Source organism: Heteronotia binoei, chromosome 2, assembly GCF_032191835.1.
Source record: "Heteronotia binoei isolate CCM8104 ecotype False Entrance Well chromosome 2, APGP_CSIRO_Hbin_v1, whole genome shotgun sequence".
NCBI lineage: Eukaryota > Metazoa > Chordata > Lepidosauria > Squamata > Gekkonidae > Heteronotia > Heteronotia binoei.
In genome coordinates, this window is record NC_083224.1 from 175,829,212 (window position 1) to 175,854,553 (window position 25,342).

The following is a 25,342-nucleotide window of genomic DNA, read 5'->3' on the forward strand; positions in this document are numbered from 1 at the left end:
CAGCCCCACAACAGGCCCAAGCGCGACACCCCCTCGGGCATTGCACCCCACACACACTGCTGCAATGCCATCTCTGCCTCCCCCCCCCAGCCGCTCCACGCAAACAAACGAAAAAAAACACGCCTTCCTTCCTCCTGCATTTGCAAAGCCTCACCATTGCAAAGGCCCGACCCGCCGAGGACGGCGCTTCTTCCCCCCTGCCTCTTTTTTTTGCAATGCTCTTTTTTTCTTTCTTGCTGTACGCACCTATTTCCTCAGGCCCCGGGGAGGGTGGGAAAAGGGGGTTGCAAAGTTCAGCCCTGTTGCGAGGAGGAGGAGGCGCGTTTGGCTGCCTCTGCTTTGGGTGGGGGACGGGTTGCACCAGGAGGCTGTCTCCTCCCACCCCCAGGTCAAGGCGAGGGGTTAGCAGCGTCAGCCAACCTTCCCTCCCACCCCCACCCCGGGCCTGGAGCCGGGGAAAGAGGCGGAGGCGGTGGCGACGGAAGTGCCGCCTGAATGCCTCCACCCTCCCCTTCTCTAATTTTACCTCAGAGGGGAGGGGAGCGGAGCCGGCGACCCGCTGTGCTGCTGCCGCCTCTTCTCACCTTCACCTTAGCTGCTGCTCCTGCGAGATGGGCTCAGCAGCCTCCGAAGGACCCGGACTCGTGGCTCGCCACGCTCTTTGGCGCCGTTCCCCCTCTCCTCCCCCCGCTTCTGTTTTTTTGGAGAGCGGGGAAAGAGGCTGCGAATTCGGGGGTCCCCCGCCAGGGCGGGAGGTTTGGGAAGCCTAATTATATCCCAGGTTGGAAAGAGAGGCAGCCACCTGCTAACTGAACCTTGAGATCCAAGTCCAGTAGCACCTTAGAGACTAACAGGATTTTGGGGTATAAGCTTTCAAGTGTCAAAGCTTCCTCCATCAGATGGTAAATCTTGTTGGCCTCTAGGGTGCTATTGGATATGAATCTAGATGTTCTATTACAGATGAATATGGCTACCCTTTGAAACTACTAACTGAAATTGGGCAAGGCGTCCATGGCTGTCAGGTATAGGAGTAGAAAATCCCAAACCAGTACAACTCGTTGAAGAGAACACATGGATCTGAAGTGTCACCTAGTAAGAAACATGCAAGAAGAAGGGCTTTTTGAGCTGGACTGCTGTCCTACAGATGAAATGATTGCAGATGCACTCACCAAGCCAATACTGGAGAAAAGTTTGAAAGTCTATGGCTATGATCACACATACTAAATAATGTACTTTTCATGTGCATTTTGCCAGTTCACGCAGTAAAATCCAGTTGGAAAGTGCACTGAAAGTGGATTGAAAGTGCATTATTTAGTGAGTGTGATTGCAATCATGGACTTTCAAACTTATCAGTTTAGATAAGACTTAAGTCTCATCTGCATTTATTGCCATCTCCACACCTCTGAATTTTAAAACACATTTCCCAACAAGTTTGTACACTAGACCCTGTGAAGGGGTGTTGGAAAAGATAATGTCTGATGTTCAAAGAATAAGACAACCCTGAAGGGGGCCACAACAAGAAGAAATTGCATAGGATGGTGAGGACAGCACGTTCTCTCTCCTGTTAAGTGTAATTCCTTGTGCATCTCCAGATTGCAACTCTTAGGGCAATTTTCCCCTTCTTCTCAGAAGTGCTACATTAAGTTCTACTTTCTTTTTTTCAGCTAGAGATGTAGTTAGGAGCCTGTCTCTGTCTCTTCTCCTTCCTGTCAAGTATGTTCATTTGTAAATAAACTATTATCTACTCTTTAATCAAGTTGTGCACCATTGCTATGTTAATTACTCTGCCAGCAACATGTAGGATATATGTCCAACCATGTAACTTGTTAGAGACAAGGGGGATGGGGGTGGGGAGCCAGAGACAGTGTGATATCCAGGAAACCCCCGGAAGTAATGTCAGTCCTTTGTATTAATCACTGGAGATTTTATGCTAAAACCATAGAGTTTCTGACAATTCCTAGAAAGACAGACATTGCTTCCAGATGACCCCTGTAAGTGATGTCATGCCATAGACCTGGCAGCCATTTTTAAACTGATAAAACTCTAAAATCAATGGTAGTATCCCATTAGTGAAGTTCTCTTTCCAAACTATCAGAACATATGGGGGGCAGGAAGACTGTTGAAGGGTGGTGGATAAAAAGAAAAGAAAGGTGCCAGCCATTGCTGTCCTCAATTGAAAGCCTGACAGAACATCTCTGCCTTACAGGCCCTGCAGACTTGCAAAAGATCCCACAGGGCTCAGATGTCATCTGGCAGAGAGTTCCAGCAGGTAGGGGCCAGTACAGAGAAGGTCCTGGCCCTAGTCAAGGATACAATCAAACTCCCAAAAGCCAGTGTTCACAAAAACACTACACAAAGGAATTATAATACAATATTCAAAATTTAAAGGGCATAATCAACGAATGTATACAAATGCTTACAAATGATTATATTGGCACAATCCTTGCTGCAAAAAATCTCCTTGCAATAAAGTCCTAACAAACAAGTAGTCTCTTTTCCGTGCTCAATTAGGGTTGCCAAGTTCCCAGCTTTCTGCAGTGGGGGACTCTCACGCGTGGAGCACGGGTGCGAAGCAATGATGTCACCTGAAAGTGACATCATCAAAATGGCACCTATGTGGGGCCACTTTAGGCATTTCAGGGAAAACTCTATGGTTTTTCCCGGATGCTCTAACCATTTGGGAGGTAAAAACTCTTTGGTACCTCTGTATCATAGAGTTTTTACCTCCCAAATTTCTATAGAGGCAAAAACAAGAAATGACCAAGTACCATTAACAACTTTACTCAGCCTTGTGTAAAGTTGTTAATCGGGACCCCGAAAGGAAGCTGTATACAAACTTTTTATTATATGAGTGTGGAACAATTGTACTGGATAGGTGAGTGTGTGTGTACTGTAATATTTTATCATGCTCCTTGTAATTTCTTTGTAAGTTTTATGCATGGTACATGGTCATATTCTTGTTTGTGCCTCTATAGAATATTTACTCATTTGGAGACAACATTGAGCATTGAAAAGAGACTGCTTGGTTGTAAGGACTTTATTGCAAGGAGATTTTTTGTAGCAAGAACTGTGCCAATATAAAGCATTTGTAAGCATTTGTATGTATTTGTTGATTATGCCTTTTGAATTGCATTATAATTCCTTTGTGTAGCATTTTTGTGAACATAGGCTTTTGGGAGTTTGACTGAGTAATTTATACTGTGTTCCCCCTCCTATTACATTTGAGTAACCTAGTCGAGGATAGCCAGGCCTCTATAGGGCTGGGGATCACCAGCAGTTTGCTACCAGAAGAGCATAGCACTCAACCAGGGATGTAACGGAAGATCTTCTTCGTGGTCTCTGTGCTTCACGCTCATGGGATAAAGCGCCTGCGCTGATCCCCGAATCGGTATCTGAAAAGCCCGGGATTTTTCCGTGCTCAGCGCCAATGGGCATGCAGAGGTGTTCCAGTACGCATGCTCACCGGTGCCAGCGCGGGGATCCCGCCGGTTCCTTTCTGACCGCTGCACGGAGAGGTTTGCCTTTCGTGTCCCCGGTCAGTGAGATATTGGTTTTTGCTTTATCGTTGTATATAGCCCGTTCGTTGTTTTTCTAGTATAGATAGTTAGTTAGTAGCTAGTTAGTTAGTAACTATCAATTTTTTTTTTCCCTCAGAGGACTCTGAGTGCGTTTTTTTGTGTTTGGCGTCTATGGAAAGACGTTGGGGGTTTTTCAAACGCTGCCGCTCTTGTGGGAAGAAGATTGCACCCCCAGACGGCCATTCTCTGTGTCTTCTCTGCTTGGGTGAAGCACACCGCATGGAATCCTGCCTGCACTGCCTCCGCTTCTCCAAGCAAACGAGAAAGAACCGGGCGGCGCAGCTTTCGGCTGCTTTGAGTCGGCACTCCACCCTCAAAAATCGGCATTGTGCCCGTCGGCATCGACGATGGTGGACAACGCGGCCCCGACGGTCACATCGGCCAATGTGGCACCGGTCTCGACCTAATTGCCGATCGAGCGAGGCTCCTCCACAAAACGATTCCATGAAGGATCAGTGGATACGCCCACCAAGAAACGTCGGGATGACTCGGGGACCTGAGCATCCGTTCCGAAGAAGGCGAAGTCAAAAGAGAAGCGGAAGAGGTCCCGCACTCCATCGCCTTCCCGTGACGTTTCAGCACCGATGACTTCTGCTCTACCGAGGAAGATCCTGGCGTCCCCGTGCCGCAGCCCATCGGCATCGAGAGGCAGTGTTCATCAATCTCGTCTCTCGATGTCCAAACAGGAGATCGACCTTACTCAGCAATCCTCTTCTTCCGGATCGAGGCGTCGTAGTGGGAGTGGTTCGATCTCCGAAGTGGAGGCATCGGCACTGATGGACTCATTGACCCCGATGGAACCTGGAGGCAGACGAGAGCTGGACCCTTCCATGGCACCACGCCGTTTCCCACTGCTACCACCGTGGGAGCAGCAACAGTGGCCGCCCACCTATCCATACTCTTACCCACCATATCAGTGGTTTCCACCGAAGGAGTTTGCGGAGTGGGATCAGCAATCGGAGGCATCCTACATGTCAAGGCTTTCACACCACTCTAGAAGGCCCGCGGCATTGGCATCGATCCCTCCGGAGAGGCGCACCGCCCCTGCGGCTGAGACTCGTCGGCGACCATCGGCATCGACCCGTTCACCCATCCAGGAATCGACACCGATCCTCTCTGCGCACTCCATGCAAAGGGAGTCTTCCTCGTCGGACTCTGAGAAAGGTACCGACAACCAGGAAAGAGCCTTGGAGCCTTCGCCAGTGTCCCATACAGCCGAGGATCTTCCTATATCGCCATTAGAAGATCTGAAGTCCTATGGCAAACTGGTGAAGAGGATGGCAACCTCCCTCTCCCTGCCTGTGACGCAACCACAACCTGTCGTGGATGATAATGTCTTCGACATTATGCAAAGGGACACATCCACAGCAATCGCTTTGCCGGTCAACAAAGTGATTCTGCAGGCAGTCAAAGAGCCCTGGAAGAAACCATCTTCGATGCCGGTGTCATCTAGAAGGCTGGACCACATGTATAGGGTCCAGGAGGCGGGTGCCGAGTTCCTTTTCGCCCACCCGAAACCGAACTCAGTGGTCGTCTCTTCCTCCTCCAAGGCGCGTAAGGTCCACTCATCCCCACCTGACAAGGAAGGGAAGAAGCTGGACAATATGGGAAGAAAGGTCTATTCTGCAGGGGCCCTAGGGGTAAAGGTATCTAGCTATGCTGCTTGCATGGCTAGATACCAATACTCTGTATGGGAACAACTCACCCCTCTCCTCTCTTCCCTGAGCGAAGACAAAAAGGCTGCTGCTAGGAAGCTGCAGAAAGAAGGCTTTGCTGTGGCCAAGCAACAACTGGCTGCAGCAAAGCACATGGTGGATGTGTCCGCAAAGACCATCATGTCTGCCGTGTGCATTTGCCGTCACTCATGGCTAAGGTCAACAGCCCTGCAGCAAGACACAAGGGTCTTTGTTGAGGACTTGCCCTTTGAAGGAGATGGCCTTTTCAGCACCACCACAGATAGACAAGAGCCTGAAGACCTCCAGGAACTTGGGTGTGCAGGCAACTTCCAGAGTCCCCAAGGCAAAGCAGTGGCACAAACCCTGGGCCAAGAAGACCTATCAAAAGTTCTCGCCTGAACAACAATGGTGACCTCGTTCAACCCAGCCTGACAACCGACAACCATACTCAGGCAACAACAGGAACCGTTATGGCTCCCAGGCCTCTGGCAAGTCCAAGGGCACTCGCCCCCAAAAGCAGGGTCTTTGACTTTCTCGTGGCACGCATCATCGTCCCCACTGGTTCTGCATCTATCCGCCTCCGCCCTTTCCTACCTGCCTGGGAGTTGATGTCTACAGACAGGTGGGCACTGTCCGTCATAGAAGAGGGCTACAAAATAGAGTTTATTCAGATTCCGAACCAATCCGTGGTAATCACCACTCCCCCTTCCCCACCTCTGCTGGCGGAGGTGAACAACCTCCTACAGAAACAAGCCATAGAGAGAGTTCCGATGGAGGCCAGGACGGGGGCCTTTTACTCTCGTTACTTCCTGGTCCCCAAGCGGGACGGGGGCTTAAGACCAATTATGGATCTTTGGAATCTGAACAAATTTATTTTGTACCAGAAGTTCAGAATGTCCATGCTGCAAACAATCCTGCCCCTCATCAGTCAAGGGGACTGGATGGCGACCCTGGACCTCAAGGATGCCTACTTCCACGTCAGCATCCATCCGGTGTTCCGGCGTTTCCTTCGGTTTGCAGTGGGTTCCCAACACTTCCAGTTCAAAGCTCTCCCGTTCAGCCTGTCCACTGCACCTCGGGTGTTTACGAAGATGATGAGCGTTGTGGCTGCCCATCTCCGTCTCCAGGGAGTTATTGTCTTTCCATATATCGACGACGGGCTCCTTGTGGCGAAGTTGAGGGAAAGTTTGTCAACTCACATTGCCATCACTCTATGTCTTCTCGACACCTTGGGGTTGCAGGTCAATCTGGAGAAATCTCATCTTACTCCGTCAAGGACAGTGCAGTTCATTGGGGCTTTGCTGGATACGAACCTGAATCGCGCATATCTGCCTCCGCAGAGAGCGAGGGACATTATCTGTCTGGTACAACTTCTACAGAGGCGAAAGTGGGGCACAGCGCAGCAGCTGCAGTGGATGTTGGGGCTGATGGCAGCGACAGCAAGCGTGCTACTTTTCACGAAACTGAGGATGAGAGGCCTACAGTTGTGGTTTCTTCACCAGTTTTGTCCACTCAGAGACTCACCTCGAAAGAGGTTCGTCATCCCATCCGTGACTCTGCAGACGCTACAGTGGTGGGAGTCAGAGAACAACATCTGTCAAGGAGCTCCCTTTCATCTCCCGACTCCCACTGTGACTATCACAACAGATGCTTCCTTGTGGGGTTGGGGGGCCCACATGGAAGGTCTGTGTATGGGGGGCCCTTGCCCGCCAAAACGGACCCAGTGCCACATAAATTACCTAGAACTGCTGGCGGTTCATTTTGCCCTACGCTCTTTCCGTCCCTTGGTGCCAGGGAAGATTGTAGCGTTACTCACGGACAATACCACTGCCCTGTGCTACATCAACAGGCAGGGAGGGACAGTTTCTCGCCGGCTCTGTGCTCTGGTTGGAGTGTCTACAATTCGACATCTTTGTGAAGGCTGCACATCTTCCAGGGGTCCTCAACATACAGGCAGACTTCCTCAGCAGGGGTGGGGCTTCCCCACACGAGTGGGAACTGCAGTGGCGTTTTCTGAAACCTGTATTCCAGCTTTGGGGGTACCCGCAGCTGGGTGTCTTCGCCACGGCCGAGAACAAGAAATGCCCCATGTTCTGTTCCAGAGGGGGAGCGGATCCAGCATCACTGGGGGATGGTCTCCTGCTTCCTTGGGAGGGTCCGTTCCTCTACATGTTTACGCCTCTGCCGTTGTTGACGAAGGTGGTCAACAAGATAGCAAGAGAGAGACCATGCTGCATCCTGGTGACTCCCTGGTGGCTTCGCCAGAACTGGTTCTCGATCCTGCTCCAACTGTCGAGGGGGGTCTTCTACCAGTTTCCAGCAGAACCGGACCTTCTGTCAGCTCAGGGCAGCCACGTACTCCATCACAACGTGCCCCATCTGAAGCTGACAGCGTGGCTCATCGATCCTTGGGGTTCTCTGACAGGGTCCAGCAAGTCCTTATAAACGATAGGAAACCTTCCACCCGCACTTCCTATGACAGGAAGTGGCGGAAATTCACGCAGTTCGTAGTTGACCCTTCAGTCTCACCTAGTAGGGTGGGGCTGTCGGTAATTTTTGATTTTTTGTTATCCTTAGTGAATGCTTGTCTTGTTTTTCCTCCATTAAGGTGTATTTGGCAGCAATATCTGCTTTTCATGATCCAGTGGAGGGACATTCTGTTTTTGCGCACCCTCATTCCAAAAAGTTTTTGAGGGGTTTGTTTAGGCTGCATCCACCATCAAGATCACCCCCGCAGTTGTGGGACTTAACCTTAGTGCTGGACAAACTAACTCGTCGCCTCTTTGAGCCGATGGCCACGTGCTCTTTGCAGCTCCTATAATGGAAAACTGCATTTTTAGTTGCTATCACATCAGCACGTCATGTAGGGGAGCTCACGGCGATGCGTTGTGATTATCCCTACCTTGTTTTTCGGAAGGCTGGAGTTTCTTTAGCTCCGGACATTACTTTTCTTCCTAAAGTGGTCTCCCAGTTCCACTTCAACTTAGAGGTTTGGTTGCCCACTTTTTCCCCTACACCTTCCTCGGATGAGGAACGTAGATTGCATGCTTTGGACGTAAAGCGTGCTCTGCTGTTTTATTTGAACCTGTGACGGAACCGGCCCGATTCTGCCTTCAGACCCGGTCCCGTCAACTCCCTGTTGAGTCGCCAACTCCTGGAGGGAGCTATTTCTCCTCCGGCCACTTGGGCTCGCTGCCACCACCTGCTCAGTCTAGGGGTTCAGATTGAGAGGAACAGGACTCCCAATCCCCTTCTCCAGCTATGAGGCCAGGCCTCAAGGTCCTCTGCCACCCTGTACTTGGGTATCACAGAGACCACAGCACTTCTTTGGGGAACCCCCGGAGGATTGGCACCTTATCCAACTGCATGCCTTCCCCCTTCCCCGGGGCCCCCTTCATAAAGCAGCGCGGTCTAAAGCGGTTGGGGATCTATGTGGTACAGAGTTTGACTGCCAGCATTCCAAACAGTAAAAATATTTAATTAAAAGAGAAAAAGAAAAGAAAAGAAAACAAAAACAAAAACAGTTGCATGTAAAAGTTTAGCACAGCACAGCACCCGCACAGCAACCAGCATGACAAATAAAAGGGTTTTAAACGCATCCTACTGTCCCTGGTCTAAACTTGCCCTGCCTTGTGGATGACTTACTCGGTCTGACTGCCTGGGGTCCTTTTCCTCTTGATCAGGCCTCTCCCACAGGCAGGAGCCCCCACACTGGTAACCTCTTCCTTTGAGCGCCAGCTGAGAACTAGCTTCTTCCTGCCTAACTCAAATACAAAGAACAAAAGAACTTCCTGCCCCTCTAGGAGGCTTTCCCCCTAGAGGCGCTGGTTTAACTCTGGAAGGAAGGAGGGGTTGGAGGGAGGCTAGGCCAAAGCCTACTTTAGTAGTTTAATGATCCCTCCCAATGAAGCACCAACATTGACTAAGGTGGCGTTTCTCCACAGAACCGTTCAAAGGTTTTTCGTAAGGACAAGCAGCTTTTTGTTTCTTTTCTGCTCCCAAGTTAGGCTCCAGGATTTCGTCTCAGAGACTCTCAAAATGGCTCACTGAGACTATTAAACTCTGTTATTTGTTGGCAAAGAAGCCATTACCTGGGCCTATTCGTGGACACTCCACAAGAGCGATGGCTACGTCAGTGGCGTTTCTGAAAGACGTGTCCCTGGCTGATGTCTGCAAGGCTGCCACCTGGTCTTCTCCGCATGCCTTCATGAAGTACTACGCGCTGGATGTGCATGCTCAGCAGAGGACTCTGTTGGGAACTGCGGTGCTGCAAGCTGTTTCTTCCGGTTGACCGTCTTCCCGCCTCCAGGTATGTCTTGCTATATGGTCCTGCAGACTTATAAAGCTAAAGGGTAAGGGTGAATTGTGTATATTAGTTTGTATCTGTTACAAAAAACCCAGTAACTTATCCCTTATATGTCTTTAAATCTTTATTTTTTTCTGTCACTGAGTGGTGGTGGGAAACAGTAGATGGGGGGGTGGGAACAACCACCCCACTGGGGAACTTGGAACCCTAGTTCCAGACTCAGCCATCAAATTGGTATCCAACGAAGGGACAGTGTGACATCAATTCCAGGAAATCCCTGGAAATAATGTCAATCCTCTGTAGTAATCATTGGGGATTTTATGATAAAACCACAGAGTTTCTGACAATTCCTAGAAAGACAGATATCGCTTCCAGGTGACCCCTGCAAGTGATGTCATGCCATAGGCCTGGCAGCCATTTTTATTTTATTTTTCTTCTCCTGCCATTAAGTGGTGGCGGGAAACAGGTGATGGATGGGTGGGATTAACCACCCCACTGGGGAACTTGCAACCCTAGTTCTAGACTCAGCCGTCAAATTGGTATCCAGTGAAGGGACCTTTGATTTTTGAAAGCTTATACCGCAATGATCTCGTTGGTCTTTAAGTACTGGGCTCCAATCTATCTGTCAAATTGGGATAAATCTCTTTGGACCACCCCCAGATGTCATTTTGGTTTTTGCTGGTCAGCTTCACACAGGCCCAAGTTCAGAATCTGGCAACCTAAGTCCAACCCCCCCCCTCCCCCCGAGTCTGTCTGCCCCATGGAGAAGCACAGAGTTACACAAACACATCTGTCTCTGATTGAGGTGCAAATACAGCCTAGCACTCTTGAGATGTGATTTTCTCTCTCCTCTGAAATTAGCAAGATCACAGTAATTCTTACTGAGCCCTTGATATTTTCTATCTATTAAACTCAAAATAAACAATGTCCAGATCAGAACAAAACATGTTTCTGTTAAGCATGTTATATACACTGGATATTTCCAAGGGGGCTGAGGTGGGCAGTGAGCACACTGACATCATATGCTTCCTCCCTACTGAAAGTCCACACAGTTGACTGTAATTCAGATTCTATGCAGTACTTTCTTTGCTGCTCTAGGAGGGAAAATTTCATGAAACTGGTACTGATGTGGGTGCTGTTCCTCTCTTGGCTCTTACCTCGGGCTATGCAAGGGACACTAAGGAGGAGCAAGTGCCTCTTGACCAGACCCTTTGAGCTCCAAGAAGCATATTACAGGCCAGGAGACCTCCTGGTTGGTGGGATTTTGCCCCACCTGAAGGCTGCAGTTACACATCCATCCTTTGAAAAACCTCCCAGGAATATCCATGCTGCACGGTAAGTTATGCTTGGAGAGCTCTGGGATGGTGTTTATTCAGTCTGAAAGACAGAAAGAACTATCACTAACATAAATATCACACAATTATGCTCCTCTGCGCTTATAATTATCAACAGTACAGTCCCCAGATTGTAAAAATGGAAAAACAATTCCAAATGTTGACATAGGCGCTCATAAATCCATGCAGGAGCTAGAAAAACGTCTAGGATCAGCAGTGTCATGGTTCAGATACTTACACATCCAACATATATTTCACAAGGGAAATTTTACAAACTTGATAAAGCTCCCTCTCACCCCTTTTGAAGTCCTACTACAGAATAACAATGGGGAAATTAAGGGTGTGTTGTCTAAAATCTATCAAATGTTGCATTTACTGTCTACTGATAAAAAGATAAACCATCAAGTCATTTGGAATGCAACTGTAATAACAGATTACAATAATTGGATTGGGACTTAATTTATAATACTTTGAACTTAATCTCTCCAGTTTTCACTATATCCAAATACCTTTATTGGCATAGAAATTTTCACTATATGCTTAAATTCTGTTAAAATATTACATAGATGGTATCTCCCACCTGGTAGGTTGTATTGTATAAACAATGGTTAATGCAACCAGAAGGACTTTCATTACAACCCTTGTTTTTCCACTGGCCCATATCATGTACCTTTTATTGCAGCCCAGTGGCTAAAAACTATCAGCAAATCCTGGCCCTCGTGTTTGCCATCAGTGAGATCAACAAGGATCCGGCACTCCTTCCCAACATCACACTGGGCTTCCGCATCTTTGAGGACACCTACTTTGCAAGAATGACCTACCAGGCAGGCCTGTCCTTTCTGTCCACGGGGGACCAAATTGTGCCTAATTACAGATGCAGCAGACAGGAGAAGCTGCTCTCTGTCATTGGAAGTCTCTACTCCAGAATCTCAATGCAGATGGCCTCCCTCTTGGGCCTCTTCAAGATCCCACAGGTAAGAGGACATTTTTTTGGGTATAGAAGTGTGTGTTTGAGGAGTGGTGTGAATATGTAGGGGAGGCAGTGGCGCTTGATGAAGGGCACATAAGAGTGGAGAAGCAGGACCTTCAGTCATATATTTGCTTTCCAGCAGTGGCTAGAATGACAGATGAGCCTCTGAGTGAGATGGGTACCAATCCCCACACTGCCATGATGTCCTCTGGCTGACTTCTGGCCAGTTCATCTCAGTCTCACCTACCTCACTGAGTTATTACTGTGAGGGTGAACCAGAAAGGGAAAGAACCATATAAGCTGCCCTGAGCACTTGGGATGAACTGGAGGATAAAACTTTGCTTGATAGATTGAAAGCTGGCATCAGAAGGAGAGAAGCAGCAGGGCTGAGACTGAAGCACTGGGACTGAATGCTGAAATTCCTGGCTCCTGACCTGGCTGTCTTTTATGGACTTCTTTCAAAGAACCACCAGATCGACTCACCCACCCCAGCCTACCCCACAACAGCCATAGAGAATCAGGATTAGTGCACATGTAAATTCCAGCAACATTGATGGTGGAAAGTGCCATTCGGTCACAGCTGACTTCTGGCATCCCCATAGGGCTTTCTATGCACAAGACTAACAGAGACGGTTTGCCATTGCCTGCCTCTGTGTTGCAACCTTGGATTTCCGTAACTGGGATGGAGGGAGGGATTGTGTTTAGCATCTGAGATCTGATGTGATTGATCTAGTCTGAACTATCCAGGTCAGTGTCAACCAACATTATGGATCAGTAAAATTTCTTTATGAGAATGGTCTTTGCATGTCTACAGGAAAGTTTACATGTTCTTCTGTTGCTGTTCCATATAGCCAGTATAGTTTAGTGTAGTGGTTAAGTGCGTGGAATCTGGAAGAACAGGGTCTGATTCCCCACTCCTCCACTTGCATCTGCTGGAATGGCCTTGGGTCAGCCATAGCTCTTGCAGGACTGTCCTTGAAAGGGCAGCTTCTTTGAGAGCTCTCCCAGCCCCACATAAGTTACAGGTTGTTTGTTTTGGGAGAGGAAGGTAAAGGAGATTGTGAGCCATAAAGTCTGACGTTTGAGAGCCACAAAACATGAATGTCAGATGTTTGAGAGTTGCAAGGAAGGAAGGCAAATAGATGGGGGAGGGAGGGGGAGAAAGAGGTAGAAAGAAAGCAACTTTAAATGCCTTCTCTCAGCTGCTGTCTGGCTTGGCCTGGAGAAGTGATTTAAAGAGAGAAATGCCTTCTCCAAGATGGCCAACAGAGTGGTGGGGGCTTCAAGAGCCACACAATTTGCGTGAAATAGCCACATGTGGCTCACAAACCACAGTTTGGCCACCCCTGCTCTATACTGACTCAGTATCAAACCCCATTTCCACCTGAAAATAGTCTTCACTCTTTCTATTCAAATTAGGCTACAGTAGGCTGCTTGCTTTAAAAGCCAGAAGGGAGTGAAAGGCAGGCTTCTAATGGCTGCCTACCTTCTTGCCTGTCTTCCTGTCATTTTTCTGTCTTCCTTCCTTCAGCTCGGTTATGGCTCATTCAATCCTGTTCTGAAAGAGAGGACCAGATTTCCTTCCTTCTACCAGATTGACCCCAGTGAAGTCCCTCAGTATTGGGGGATCATCCGCTTACTTCTTCATTTCCACTGGAACTGGATTGGGATTGTTGCTCCGGATGATAACATCGGTGAAAACTTCATCCAAGCCCTAACACCAATGCTTGACCAGAACAACATCTGCACTGAGTTCATTCAACGGACCTTGTCTGAAATCTCAGTGTTCTATAAAAGTATATATAATGCTAATAGTCTAGCTATAGCTCTCATGCAGGCTAAAACTAAAGTTGTAATTGTCTCTGGCGACTCAAATGCCATACGGAATTTAATCAAATCCCTTTTTAAATACAGAGAAAAGACAAAGACATTTCTTGAGAAGATCTGGATTGTGACGAGCCAGTGGGAATTTGCTGTAGCGGGCACCTCCGTTATCTGGAAGTCCGTAGAGGCCTTCCATGGTGCCCTGTCCTTCAGAAGTCACACAAGTGATGTGCCAGGATTCCACAGTTTTCTCCGGACTTTAGATCCACGCAGGACCCAGGGAGATGTCTTTCTTAAACAGTGGTGGCAACTTGTATTTGTATGTTTATTTAAAACACCACATCATAGTCCTGAAGGCTTTAAGAACTGTACAGAGAAGGAGGACATAGAGAACCTCCCACCTTTTGTATTTGAAATGAGCATGACTGGAAACAGCTATAATATTTACAATGCAGTCTATTCTGTGGCACATGCCCTATCTGCTATGTACACCTTTGCATCAAGACATACAATGATGGGGAATGGCAAGAAGCTTTTCGATGTTCAGCCATGGCAGGTAACCTCCTCCCTATGCTATGTGGCTGTTGTGTCAAGTAATGGACAGTCTAGAGCATGTCAGCCAAGATGCAGTGACCCATCCCAAAGAAACTGATCTGCCGGTTTTCATAGCTTGCCATTTCTTCAGCCATAGAGAAGGAGGAACAGCTGCCACAGGGTTCTTTTCCTTGTGAGGAAAAAGTAGCACAAGTTCTTCTTAGAACTTTTTCTTTGTTCAATCCCAGAGACAATCCAGGGTCCTTGTTCTCCTAAACAAAGTAATCTACCTCATCTTTTATACAGCCCTTCCTGGGCTTTTGGAGTTCTTTTCAGGTTTCTCCTGGCAACTATTGGGGGATGAGAGGGGATTTACTAGGAAAAAGAAGAAGGCACAGGCCACATTGCTGTTGTTGCACAGGAAGTGATGCCATCAAGATGTGCTGTTGCTGCAGTGCTCTGATATTTGGGTAAAAACTCAATGGTAAAAACAGCTTCTACCATAGAGTTTTTGCCCAAATACCAGTGCATCACTCGGAAACCAGTGGCATCAGGATGTCACTGTGATGCCAGCAAGGTGGTCTATGCCTTCTTCTTCCTCCTCGTAAACCTCCTGCCAGCCAGCCAATTGGCAGTGGGGGCTAGTGGCAGGGGACCTTGGCTTCCACTAGGAGGGTTGGCAACCATATCCAACATCTTAAACTTCTGCACTGTCTCTGCTCTAGTTGCTTCCACCCTCCATCCAAGCAAATGGCTAATAAGTAGCTACTAAGAGAGATGCCCCCCAGCACAGAGACATAAAGAAGTCACCTGGCATTAGTGAAACAACTGCAGAAATGATAATCTCTTCTTGTGGTAGCCCAAACAGAATGTCTGAACAATTAGTCTAGTGGTTGGGGCTGATGTCAGCATACCTTGAGTAGGGACAGCTGCCAGGGCCCAGGTTTTCTGCTGGGGCTCACTGCTGTCAACCTCCCCATCGACCACTCTCTTGTTAACAACCCATGCTCCCAGCTACTCACACTGCCATTATCAGGGAAAGGGCTGTAGGTGGTCAGGCAGCTGTGAGCATAGGTATTAGAAGGGTTTGAAGGTGAGTATGGACAAGACATACAGGTAGGTGAGTGGCATGCAGATGGTGGGGAGGGCATAATCAAGGGGTCTGATGGTGAAGGAAAAGGGGACCTTGGAAACTCTATACCCACGGCCCACCAAAACCTGTAACCAGCTCTGATAGTGGTCATATATGTAACCAGTGAAATCATTTTCTTAGGATCCTTTTCATTTCAGATCCTTGCCTTTTTGAGAAGCACCCAGTTCAACAACAGTGCTGGTGAGGAAGTGTTTTTCACTGGAAATGAGGAGAGATCAGCTGGCTATGATATTCTGAACTTGGCTTTCTTCCCAAATAAATCTTCAGCTCAAGTGAAAGTTGGAAGGATGGATCCTAGGGCTCCCCCAGGCAAAGATTTCATCATTAATGCAGATGCAATTGTTTGGGCTACCCAGGTGAGGAAGAAGTCAATATTCTTGGGTAATGGTAGAGAAAATTGCTTATAGATAGCATTTATAGAACAGACTAAAGGCCAGTTGTGTTCATGTGTCAGTGTCCAGAATAGTATACTTCCCCCCATCCACCCAAAGCTTTGTTTTAGACGTTGTATTTCCTAGAAATATCTGATTCATTTCACCTTGCCCAAGAAAACCCGTCTCAGCAGTTCTTTAATGCTAGAAAGGCATTCCAGGCCGAGTCAAGTTAACTGGGGAAAACTACTGTGTTGCCATGTGAGTGCCTCTGTATTCGCGGCAGCAATGAGGTCTAGGGATGGGTATGAGCTACAGTTTGTGGCAAATTCTGGCCAGTTCATGGTTCACAAAATCAAATTTGAGACAGGTCAACCAGCATGAATTTTCCACAAACTTTCAAGTTCTTTGTGGTGGTTCATGCCAGTTTGTGAGCAGAGACATTTCCAGACAGCCTGTTTCTGCTCATTCAAAATATTTACATAATTTCAAAGCAACAACTTGTAGGGGATGCAGAGGAGCAGCTGGAGAGGTCCTCTGCAACTTTGATGTCTCAATCTTTCACAGGATTTGTTCTGTACACTCCTGAAGAGTTTGAATCTGGGCATGCGTTCCTGGGGGCATCTAATTTGGCCGTTCATAACTCAGACCTCATAAATCCAATCCTCACAAAACTTGAAGGAAACTAGAATAGAGTAATCTGGTGATCCCTGTTGAGACTGGAGTATCTAGCATGTGGGGGGGGGGGCATTCTACCACCTCATTAACCTCGCAAACCAAACCAGTTCTTGAAGCAGATAAAAGTTTGTGATGATTTCTGATTTGTGAATGGGGCATGCCACAAACCATGAACCAAACCGCATTTTCCCAGTTCATTCCCATCCCTAGATAGCTCCATGGAGAATCATTAGGGTGTGGAAACAAACCACTTATTTGGAAAATCTCATCCGTTCTTTTTTCTTCCACTTAGAAGCTGCCCTCTTCCAGGTGTGTGGAGAGCTGCCTGCCAGGGTACAGCAGAAAAGTTCTAGAAGGAAAGCTGCCTTGCTGTTATGAATGTCAACTTTGTCCAGAAGGGATGATTTCTAACCATACAGGTAGTTCAACACATCTTGAAACCTCAAAGGGTTGAAGTTGACTGACACTGATTGGCTCACAAGGCCTGTAAACATAGCTTAGGTTTAGATTCTGAAGTCATGGATTTATGCCTGCCTTTTGAAATTATGATGTATACCTCAGATATGGAGCTACAGCTTTCTTTTGGGACCCATACAATGTTCAGCCCTGCCTCTAACCACCCACAGTCTGTATAATGAAAACACTGATTCTCTAGTACAAACCTTGAAAACTTTTCTCTGTTCTTCACTAAGTAGAGTTATGGGATATAACCTGGATAATGCTTTTCTTCTAGAGACATCCAAGTGGGTTATCACGTTGGTCTGAACAAAGTTTGAATCCGGGGCACCTTTAACACCAACAAAGTTTTATTCAAGGCATGAGCTTTTGTGTGCATGCACACTTCCTCAGATACATTAAAATGGGATTTAACGGTCCATACATATAGGCAGAGGGTGAACACAGTGAAGCAAATAAATCTGTCAAAGTAGGAAACAGATGTGTAAATGTATCCTTTTTAATTGTGGGATGCTAAGCGTAATTAACTGAGACCCTGTTACAACAGTGTTTCGCCCTGTTATTAAATCAAAACAATGGTAACCATATAAACTAAGCTAGCTATTCCTGGTTGGTCTTTGCATTTGTTAAAACACCTTCATTATGTTGTATGGTAATTTGTGGTTCACCCTCTGCCTCTATATATGCACTATTAATTTCCATTTCAATGTATCTGAGGAAGTGTGTGGGTGCATGAAAGCTCATACGTTGAATAAAACTTTGTTGGTCTCTAAGGCACCACTGGACTCAGACTTTGTTCTTCTCTTTCCCTTTTAGAAGTTCTTTCTGTTATGTTTACATTTGAACCTTTGAAGTATGAATTTCGAAAAGTTTCTTGTCTTTATTACACATTTCTAATGTAGAATTCTTCTCAGCTAAGTTGCAGAGGTAGAAACAGAGGGACATCAAAGGGAATTTGCACCTTCTCCCTCCTGGCCTTGTGACCCACCTCTGAGAGAATTGGGATCCACTTACAGCCTCTGACCCACAGCATAAGAACCACTAGGTGGACACTGTATCATTCCAACTCCTTGCATAACAACTCAGCTGAATACTACACAAACATTAGTTGTGCTGTGCTGGAATTAATTAATTAATTAGTGGTTCTTTGTTCCAGATGCTGACCGTTGTGTCCCATGTTCAGAGGATCAATATCCAAACCAGAACAAAGACAAGTGTATCTCCAAGATCATAAGCTTTCTTTCCTATCAAGAGATTTTGGGGATGGTTTTGGCTTCTCTTGCTCTTTTGCTGTCTTTGATCACAGCCCTAGTACTGGCAACTGTCATTAAATATCGAGACACACCAATCATCAAAGCCAACAACAGAGAACTCACCTATGTCCTCCTCATCTCCCTCCTGCTCTGCTTTTTCTCCTCCTTCCTATTCATCGGTCGACCTACAAGGATCACCTGCCTTCTGAGACAAATTGCTTTTACTGTCATCTTCTCTGTTTCCATTTCCTCCATCTTGGCCAAAACAATCATGGTAGTTGTGGCCTTCATAGCCACTAAGCCAGGAAACAGGGCCAGGGAACTGTTGGGGAGACAAAGAGTAAACTCCATTGTCCTGGCCTGTCCCCTCCTTCAAGTTATCATCTCTGCCATTTGGCTAGGAACCTCTCCCCCATTCCCCAACTTGGACTTCCATTCCTTGGCCAAGGAGATCATAGTGGAATGTAATGAGGGATCAGTCATCATGTTTTACACAGCCCTGGGATACATGGGATTTCTGGCCCTGGTCAGCTTTGTGGTGGCTTTCCTAGCCAGGAAACTCCCTGACAGCTTTAACGAAGCCAAGTTTATCACCTTCAGCATGCTGGTCTTCTGCAGCGTGTGGGTCTCCTTCATGCCCACCTACCTGAGCACGAAAGGGAAGGCTATGGTGGCTGTGGAGGTCTTCTCCATCTTGGCCTCTGGTGCTGGTCTCCTGGGCTGCATCTTCCTTCCCAAATGCTACATTATTTTTCTGAGGCCTGATCTCAATAGCAGAGATCACCTCCTAAGGAACAAGAAATACAGGAACCTAAGCGTTTGAATATTCTCTGCTTGCTCAGGTTTCAGTTTGTTATAGCTCCTCATGCAGGTGGTTAAAATTATTGAATTTATTAAGAAAATTCAACTAGAATTACCAGAAGGGAATCTTATTAAAAGATATATAAAATATGTATAGCTACTAAAAATATGTACTAATACTTTGGTTTATCTTTTTGAAAAGGTAAACATTACAACCACACACAAATTGGTTCATTACATAACAATATAGAATCCTCACCTTAAAATACATTAATAACAGTACTGACCACTATCTCTAGCCCTCTAACTAATTTCTATATTTCCACCACCACACTATAAACTTAATCTGAAGTTTCACATTGTCATACTTTTTTCAAACCCTAAATAAATAGAACCATCTTTCATACAAATCCCAGCATCTGCTGTTGCACATCCTGATAGCCTTGAAGGTTATTCTGCTACAATGCATGTAACAAACTTAAGAGCAGACCAACTATTCCATGTCCACATGTTCCTGTATGATGTTTTATCCATTGTCTCTACTTCATGTAAGCACAATCCCCAAGATGGCACCAACAGTTCCTTCCATTCTTGTGCCAGTACCATTGTCACGGCTATAACCAACTGAGATAATAAATACTTTTGAATCAAATTTAGACCAGCAGGGCAGTCACTCAATAAGTTGATCTTTAGTGGACAATTAAATGTATGTAGCAAAATAACTTTGATTTCATTATGTACCCCATTCCAGTATTTTTAAAACCACTGAGCAGGTCTACAAGAGGTGAAAAAGGCTCCTTTAGCCTTCCCACACTTTCAGCAAATGTCAGGAGAATCTCCTGAGACTTCAGCCAATCTTGCAGGTGTCTTGATATCAGAGGGCAGGTATGATACTAGAGGGCAGGTATAAGACCAGAGGGCATTGGCACTGGACCCATTCCAGTCTGGTTTCCACTCCAGCCGCAGTACAGAAATGGTATTGGACACCCTCACAGATGATCTCCTCAAGGAGTTGGATTGAGGTTGGTTGGTGCTGCTGTTGCCTTTTGACCTTACATCAGAGTTCAACACAGTTGATAACAGTCTTTTGACCCAACATCTCACCAATATAGGAGACTGAAGGTAGTCTTGATGTTCTTTGATAGAACCCAATGATAATGTAAATCAATTCTGTAATGCAGATTCAACCTGAATACTGTAATGAACTTCTCTCATTGGGTTCTGTCAGAGAATTTTTGAAAACTCATTTGGCAACTGGAAGCAAGCTGAGAAAGTATACACGAAACTGCCTCTTATTCTGAAAGGGCAAGTCCTGTTGCTCATCATCAGTCCACTGCCCTTTTTGTTTGGAAATTCAAAACCTCTTAGAATTTACTGGCCAGCCTACATATGAACCAAATTAGGTTTGTGAGGTTCATGCCCCCAAAAGCTGAGCCACGGGGACAGACTACTCCCACAGCTCAGTTGTTTCTGACTCTAAATGGTTAAGGTGTGGGAGTAGGCTGATGCCACAGTTCAGCTGTTTCTGATCTAAATAACTAAACAGCCTGCTCCTGCAGCTCAGCTGTTTAAAAGGGCTCTCTTGGGCAGCCAGCTCTTTAAACAGCTGAGGACCAGGTTCAGATGTTTTAATCCATATAAGCAGGATGCCCCCACAGCTCAGTTGTTTCTGATCTTTTAGAAACTTTTGTGTTGACTTTTTGATGGTTTTTGTGGGTTTAAACCCCTGCTTTTTTCTCCCCATAATTCTCCACAAACAGGGGCTGGGCTGCAGTTTGCCACAAAACAGCCAAAATTCATCCTGAACAAAGGTTTGTAAGTCAGTTCATACACTCACCAAGCCATTTTTTTAAGAAAGGTTCAAGAAAGATTTGAAAGTCTACATAAGAAGAAGTATCTTGTGGATTTTGTATGCTAGACCTTGAGAATAGGTGTTGGAAAAATCAATGTCTGGTGTACAGAGAAGACCCCAAAAGGGGCAGCAAGAAGACAATTAGATAGGATACTGAGGATTGCACTTTCTGTTAAGGGTCATTCCTTGCTTCTCTTCAGATTGCTACTCATGTCAATTCAGTTTTATTGCATAGGGCTAATGGCCATTATAACCATTAAATAAAAATTATTTATTTATTTTATTCGATTTTAAGCCCGCCCTTCCCGTAGAACAGGCTCAGGGCGGGTTACATCATAAAATAGTCAACAATAAAAACAGTAAAATCCTAGTTTAAAATATATAAAATTACAAAGACTAAGATGGCAGATTACACCTCACAGACGTGATCTATTGTCCAGGTCCAGTAGATCATGTAGCGCTGGGATAGAATGAGGGGTGGAGGCTGGTAACATGTGATGCCCACTGCCTCAGCTGAAAGCCTGGCGAAAGAGCTCCGTTTTACAGGCCCTGTGGAAATGAAGCAGATCCCACAGGGCCTGGATCTCCAGAGGGAGCTCATTCCACCAGGCAGGGGCCAGGGCTGTACAATAAAATACAGTAAAACTAGATTGAAACACTATAAAAGTTACATTTTCAAACTTATTTCATAAAGAAAGGAAAGTCTCCCGTAAACATTCAACTTATTAAAATCTTAACTGGCCTACACTGACTCTACCTTGGCTTGATTTTTTTTTTGCTGCTAGGGCAAAAAGAGCAAACTTGTATGATACCTCTGGCTCCCATCTGCAAGTAAAAATGTGATTTTTTCTGTAATAGTGCTAAGACCAAAATTGGCCAGGATTGTATCTAAAATTTTCTTTCTTGGAGGTGAGTAAAATGAACAGGCCAACAAATAATGACACAGTCCTTCAGGATCCGGGCCTCCGCATATGCAGAGGAGTTGAGCAACTGGCGTTTGGGTGTAACATCCTTCAAGCATAGCTGTTTGCATTGTTTGAAAATGAATGGATGTGAATGCTGACAGTAATTTTAAAAATAAAGTCTTGGGCAGATATTGTTGCTTAAGATGATCCAATTTAATTGATTTGTACCTGGGTGAAAATTTAGTTTCTAGTATAACTTTCCTTTCTTTGGCACTGGGTATATTTGCACCCTAGCATTAAAGTTAGCCTGAGAGGCTCCTCAGACAACATCTGGCAAATTATATGTTTGAAGAATTTTGTTGTTATTGGATTGCCACTGAGGGTCTTTTGGGCTTACAGAAAAACAAATTCATGAAAGATGACCTTTGCAAATGCATGAAAGATGGGGTTTTCTTCAATTTGTGCTAGTAATCTTTAAAAAGTTTTATGTGCACGTGCCCAAAGACAGGGAAGGCTCAGTTCAGCTCTCAACAATGCAACTGGGGTTTTTGGAGGTAGTGTTAATAGCTTTTTCAGGAAAAGGTTTTAGATTTGCTCCAAGTTTGCAATCAGGGTATCTATCATTCCGTCCCCAAAACTCCATACTGTAAAGAAGTGGAGCTTTAGGGTTGAGCCTATCTGGAAACCCTCTTTGGAGTAGTAAAATTTGTCCCCATTAACCAGGGAAATGTTGATTTTGTAAGTTCTCTGTGTGTCATCCAGGAGAGTGTATCAGTGAAGGTGATACCCAGGTATTTGAAAGTTTGACACTGATTGACTGGGGACCCATCTATTGACCTGCGAGAAATACACTGCTATTTTCCAAAGACTATCTCCTTGGCCTTCAAATAGTTTATTTTTAATAGTTCTTCTTTACAAAAGTCACTAGCCTGGACAGCAATGTAGGTTATAGACAACAAAACCATATTGTCAGCATAAAGAAGGACTGAAATCTTCCATGATACAAGGTGGGGAGGAAAATGGTCAGAGCCTGAAACCTTCTTATTGATGTCATTAATATAGAGCCTGAAAAGGAGGGGGGCTAGAACACAACCCGTGTTCCCTCTAAGCTGAGTTAGCGTGAGCTAGCTCACATATTTTTAGCCTCCAGCTCACACATTTTTGTCTTAGCTCAGGAAGGATGACCCCAGAGCACACTAATTCATGCAGTAGCTCACAACTTTAATGCCAGTAGCTCACAAAGTAGAATTTTTGCTCACAGGGCTCTGCAGCTTAGAGGGAACATTGAACACAACCCTGTTTTACACTTCTGGCTACTGAGGAACCTGAACTTGGCTATTGCAGAGGCGTACGAGGCTGGTGGGGGTTCATGCTGCACTGGATGGACTGTGGCTTGAAATCTGCTTCTTTGCACCCAGATTGCAGTTTATACCATCTTGCACCTTATAGCAGGGGTGGCCAATAGTAGCTCTCCAGATGTCTTTTGCCTACAACTCCCATCAGCCCCAGCCATTGGAAATGCTGGCTGGGGCTGATGGGAGTTGTAGGCAAAAAAAAAAAATCTGGAAAGCTACCGTTGGCCACCCCTGCCTTATAGGATTATTAAATTGCTGATTAATTAGTATTTATGAGATATTTATCAGCTGTTAGACTTAATGAGTAATTTAAAAGGCTAGTGAGCTATTGTTTAACATCGAATTAGGATAGTGAGCAGGGTATAGAGTAGGTTTTATTTTGCAGCTGTTTAGACTTATTGCAGTCCATGGCTGTTGCAGAGACCATCAGCAAAAGGTGATGATTAGGCCAGGGATTCCATTACTCCTGGGGAGGGGAAAGTTCAGCAGTGGGGATGAGTGCTTATTTAAGGGAAGTAGCCTTCTTCCAACCTGCTTCCTATCCCAGTGGTTGCAGACAGTGGGGCCAAGTTGAGTTACCCGTCTGTGACATTGGTGTTGTGTAATGCCAGGTCCTTCAATAACTTTCTTTTGCCAGCCCAAAGAAAAAGCAATTAGATATATTCATAGGGAGAGATGGAAAGAGCTCTTATCATTGTTTAGAAAAGTAGATAGTTCTCCAGAAAAGTGTCAAGAGTATCTTCTTGCAAAAACAGACTCTTACAATTCAAAAGTAAGCTTCTGCAATTTAAACAGCTTCAAATGAGCCTCTCAGAAATGCTGCTCAACTCTCCAGCCTCATGTATAACACAGCAATTCAAAACAACAGTGGCAGTTCAAGGCAACACAGCAGAGATACAAGAATAAGGTAAACAAACTGCAAAGTGTGGAATATTTCCTCAGTAGAGAAAAATAAGATAACAATGAGACAAAATAAGTTTGCAGAGCATCCAGCGTTCAGTGTTCTCAAAAATATGTCTGCTCCAAATCTGCCATCTTTGCCTCCCTATCTAATGCCAAATCCATTAACAATAAGATTTCAGTCCTCTGGGACTTCTTTCTAGAGCAAGATGTGGACCTGACTTGCATGACCAAGACCTAGGTGTGAGACATGGAGACACTTGTTCTCTCCCAGTTAGCTCCTCCTGGATCCTCTCGGTTCTTCACCAATCATGGACTAGTGGGTGGTGGGGGGGTGGCCCTATACATTCTGGAGGCTTATTCCTTCCAGGCTTTTCCATCCCCAAGGATCACTGGCATTGTGTGTCTTGGTCTGGTGTGTGATGTTGGGGAGAGTTTAGCTATCTGGCTGGTGTATCAACTGCCTAACACACCAACCTGTGTCTTACCATCCCTTGTGGAGGTCGTAGCAGGCTGGACACTGGAACACCCAAGGCTTTTAATCTTGAGTGATTTCAACATCCATGTTGATGACATGAGCTCCACACAGGTGGTGGACCTAGTGTCACCCATGGTGACACTGGGACTCTCCAAATATGGAACAACACCCACTCACCAGACTTGACACATGTTGGATCTGATCTTTATGGTGGGGGTGACAGTGGACCCAATCACTGCTGGTGCAGTGTCATGGTTGTCAGAACTTAAGAACTTCAAACGGATCCCATACTTGGTTACAAAGTTAGGATTTTATTGAAGAGAACTAAGCACTGGAAAAGGCAAGATAACAGTGATGGCGAGAGCCAGCACCAGCACAATTTTATACACGTAAAGCAAACATCTCACAAAGCCACAATTCACACCGTTACAGGCACATCTGTCTTCTCACCATCACTATCAGTAGAGAGGATGCCTCCCTACTCCGAAGGCCATGCTGCTCGGCTTCAAAGGGTCCCAGTGTGAGAATGTGCAGAGACATAACATAACTCATTCTACAGCCCCAAATATTTTGGATACCAGTGGGGCAAGGTTAATTACTATTCAAGCACTTTGGGTCAAGCAAGGGTTACAACATGGAGTCAGTTTGGTTCAGTAACAAAGCAGCTCTAAGCCACAGTAAAAGTACAATACAGCATTGGTCACATTATAGGGAACCAGCAGTAAAGATACAAGTTCTGACATACTGCCCCCCCTAAGCGCCCCCTCCCGCGGGGCCAGCCTTGGGCTTGTGTGGGTACAGTAGATGAAACTTTTTCAGCAGTTGCGGAGCGGCTACGTTCTGAGATTCGACCCACTCGTCACAGCTCGGGGGGAAGTGTTTCCACCTGATCAAATAATACAGTTTCCCCCTTTTGAC

At 46.0% G+C, this 25,342-nt stretch overlaps 2 protein-coding genes across 2 annotated transcripts in view; both read left to right on the forward strand.

Moving 5' to 3' along the window:
- The window catches only part of LOC132567378 (vomeronasal type-2 receptor 26-like), a 30,680-nt gene extending 26,514 nt beyond the window's left edge, over nucleotides 1-4,166 (forward strand). Inside the window, exon 9 of the mRNA XM_060233053.1 lies at nucleotides 3,834-4,166. Coding sequence (XP_060089036.1) covers nucleotides 3,834-4,166 — 333 coding nt within the window. The remainder of the gene's footprint in view (nucleotides 1-3,833) is intronic.
- On the forward strand, nucleotides 4,163-18,993 carry LOC132567379 (vomeronasal type-2 receptor 26-like). The gene is made up of 5 exons (XM_060233054.1): nucleotides 4,163-4,838; nucleotides 11,516-11,868; nucleotides 15,513-15,731; nucleotides 16,717-16,843; nucleotides 18,037-18,993. The coding sequence occupies exons 1-5, from the start codon at nucleotides 4,163-4,165 to the stop codon at nucleotides 18,954-18,956; spliced, it is 2,295 nt and encodes a 764-aa protein (XP_060089037.1). The 3' UTR covers nucleotides 18,957-18,993.
- Nucleotides 18,994-25,342: the final 6,349 nt, after the last annotated feature.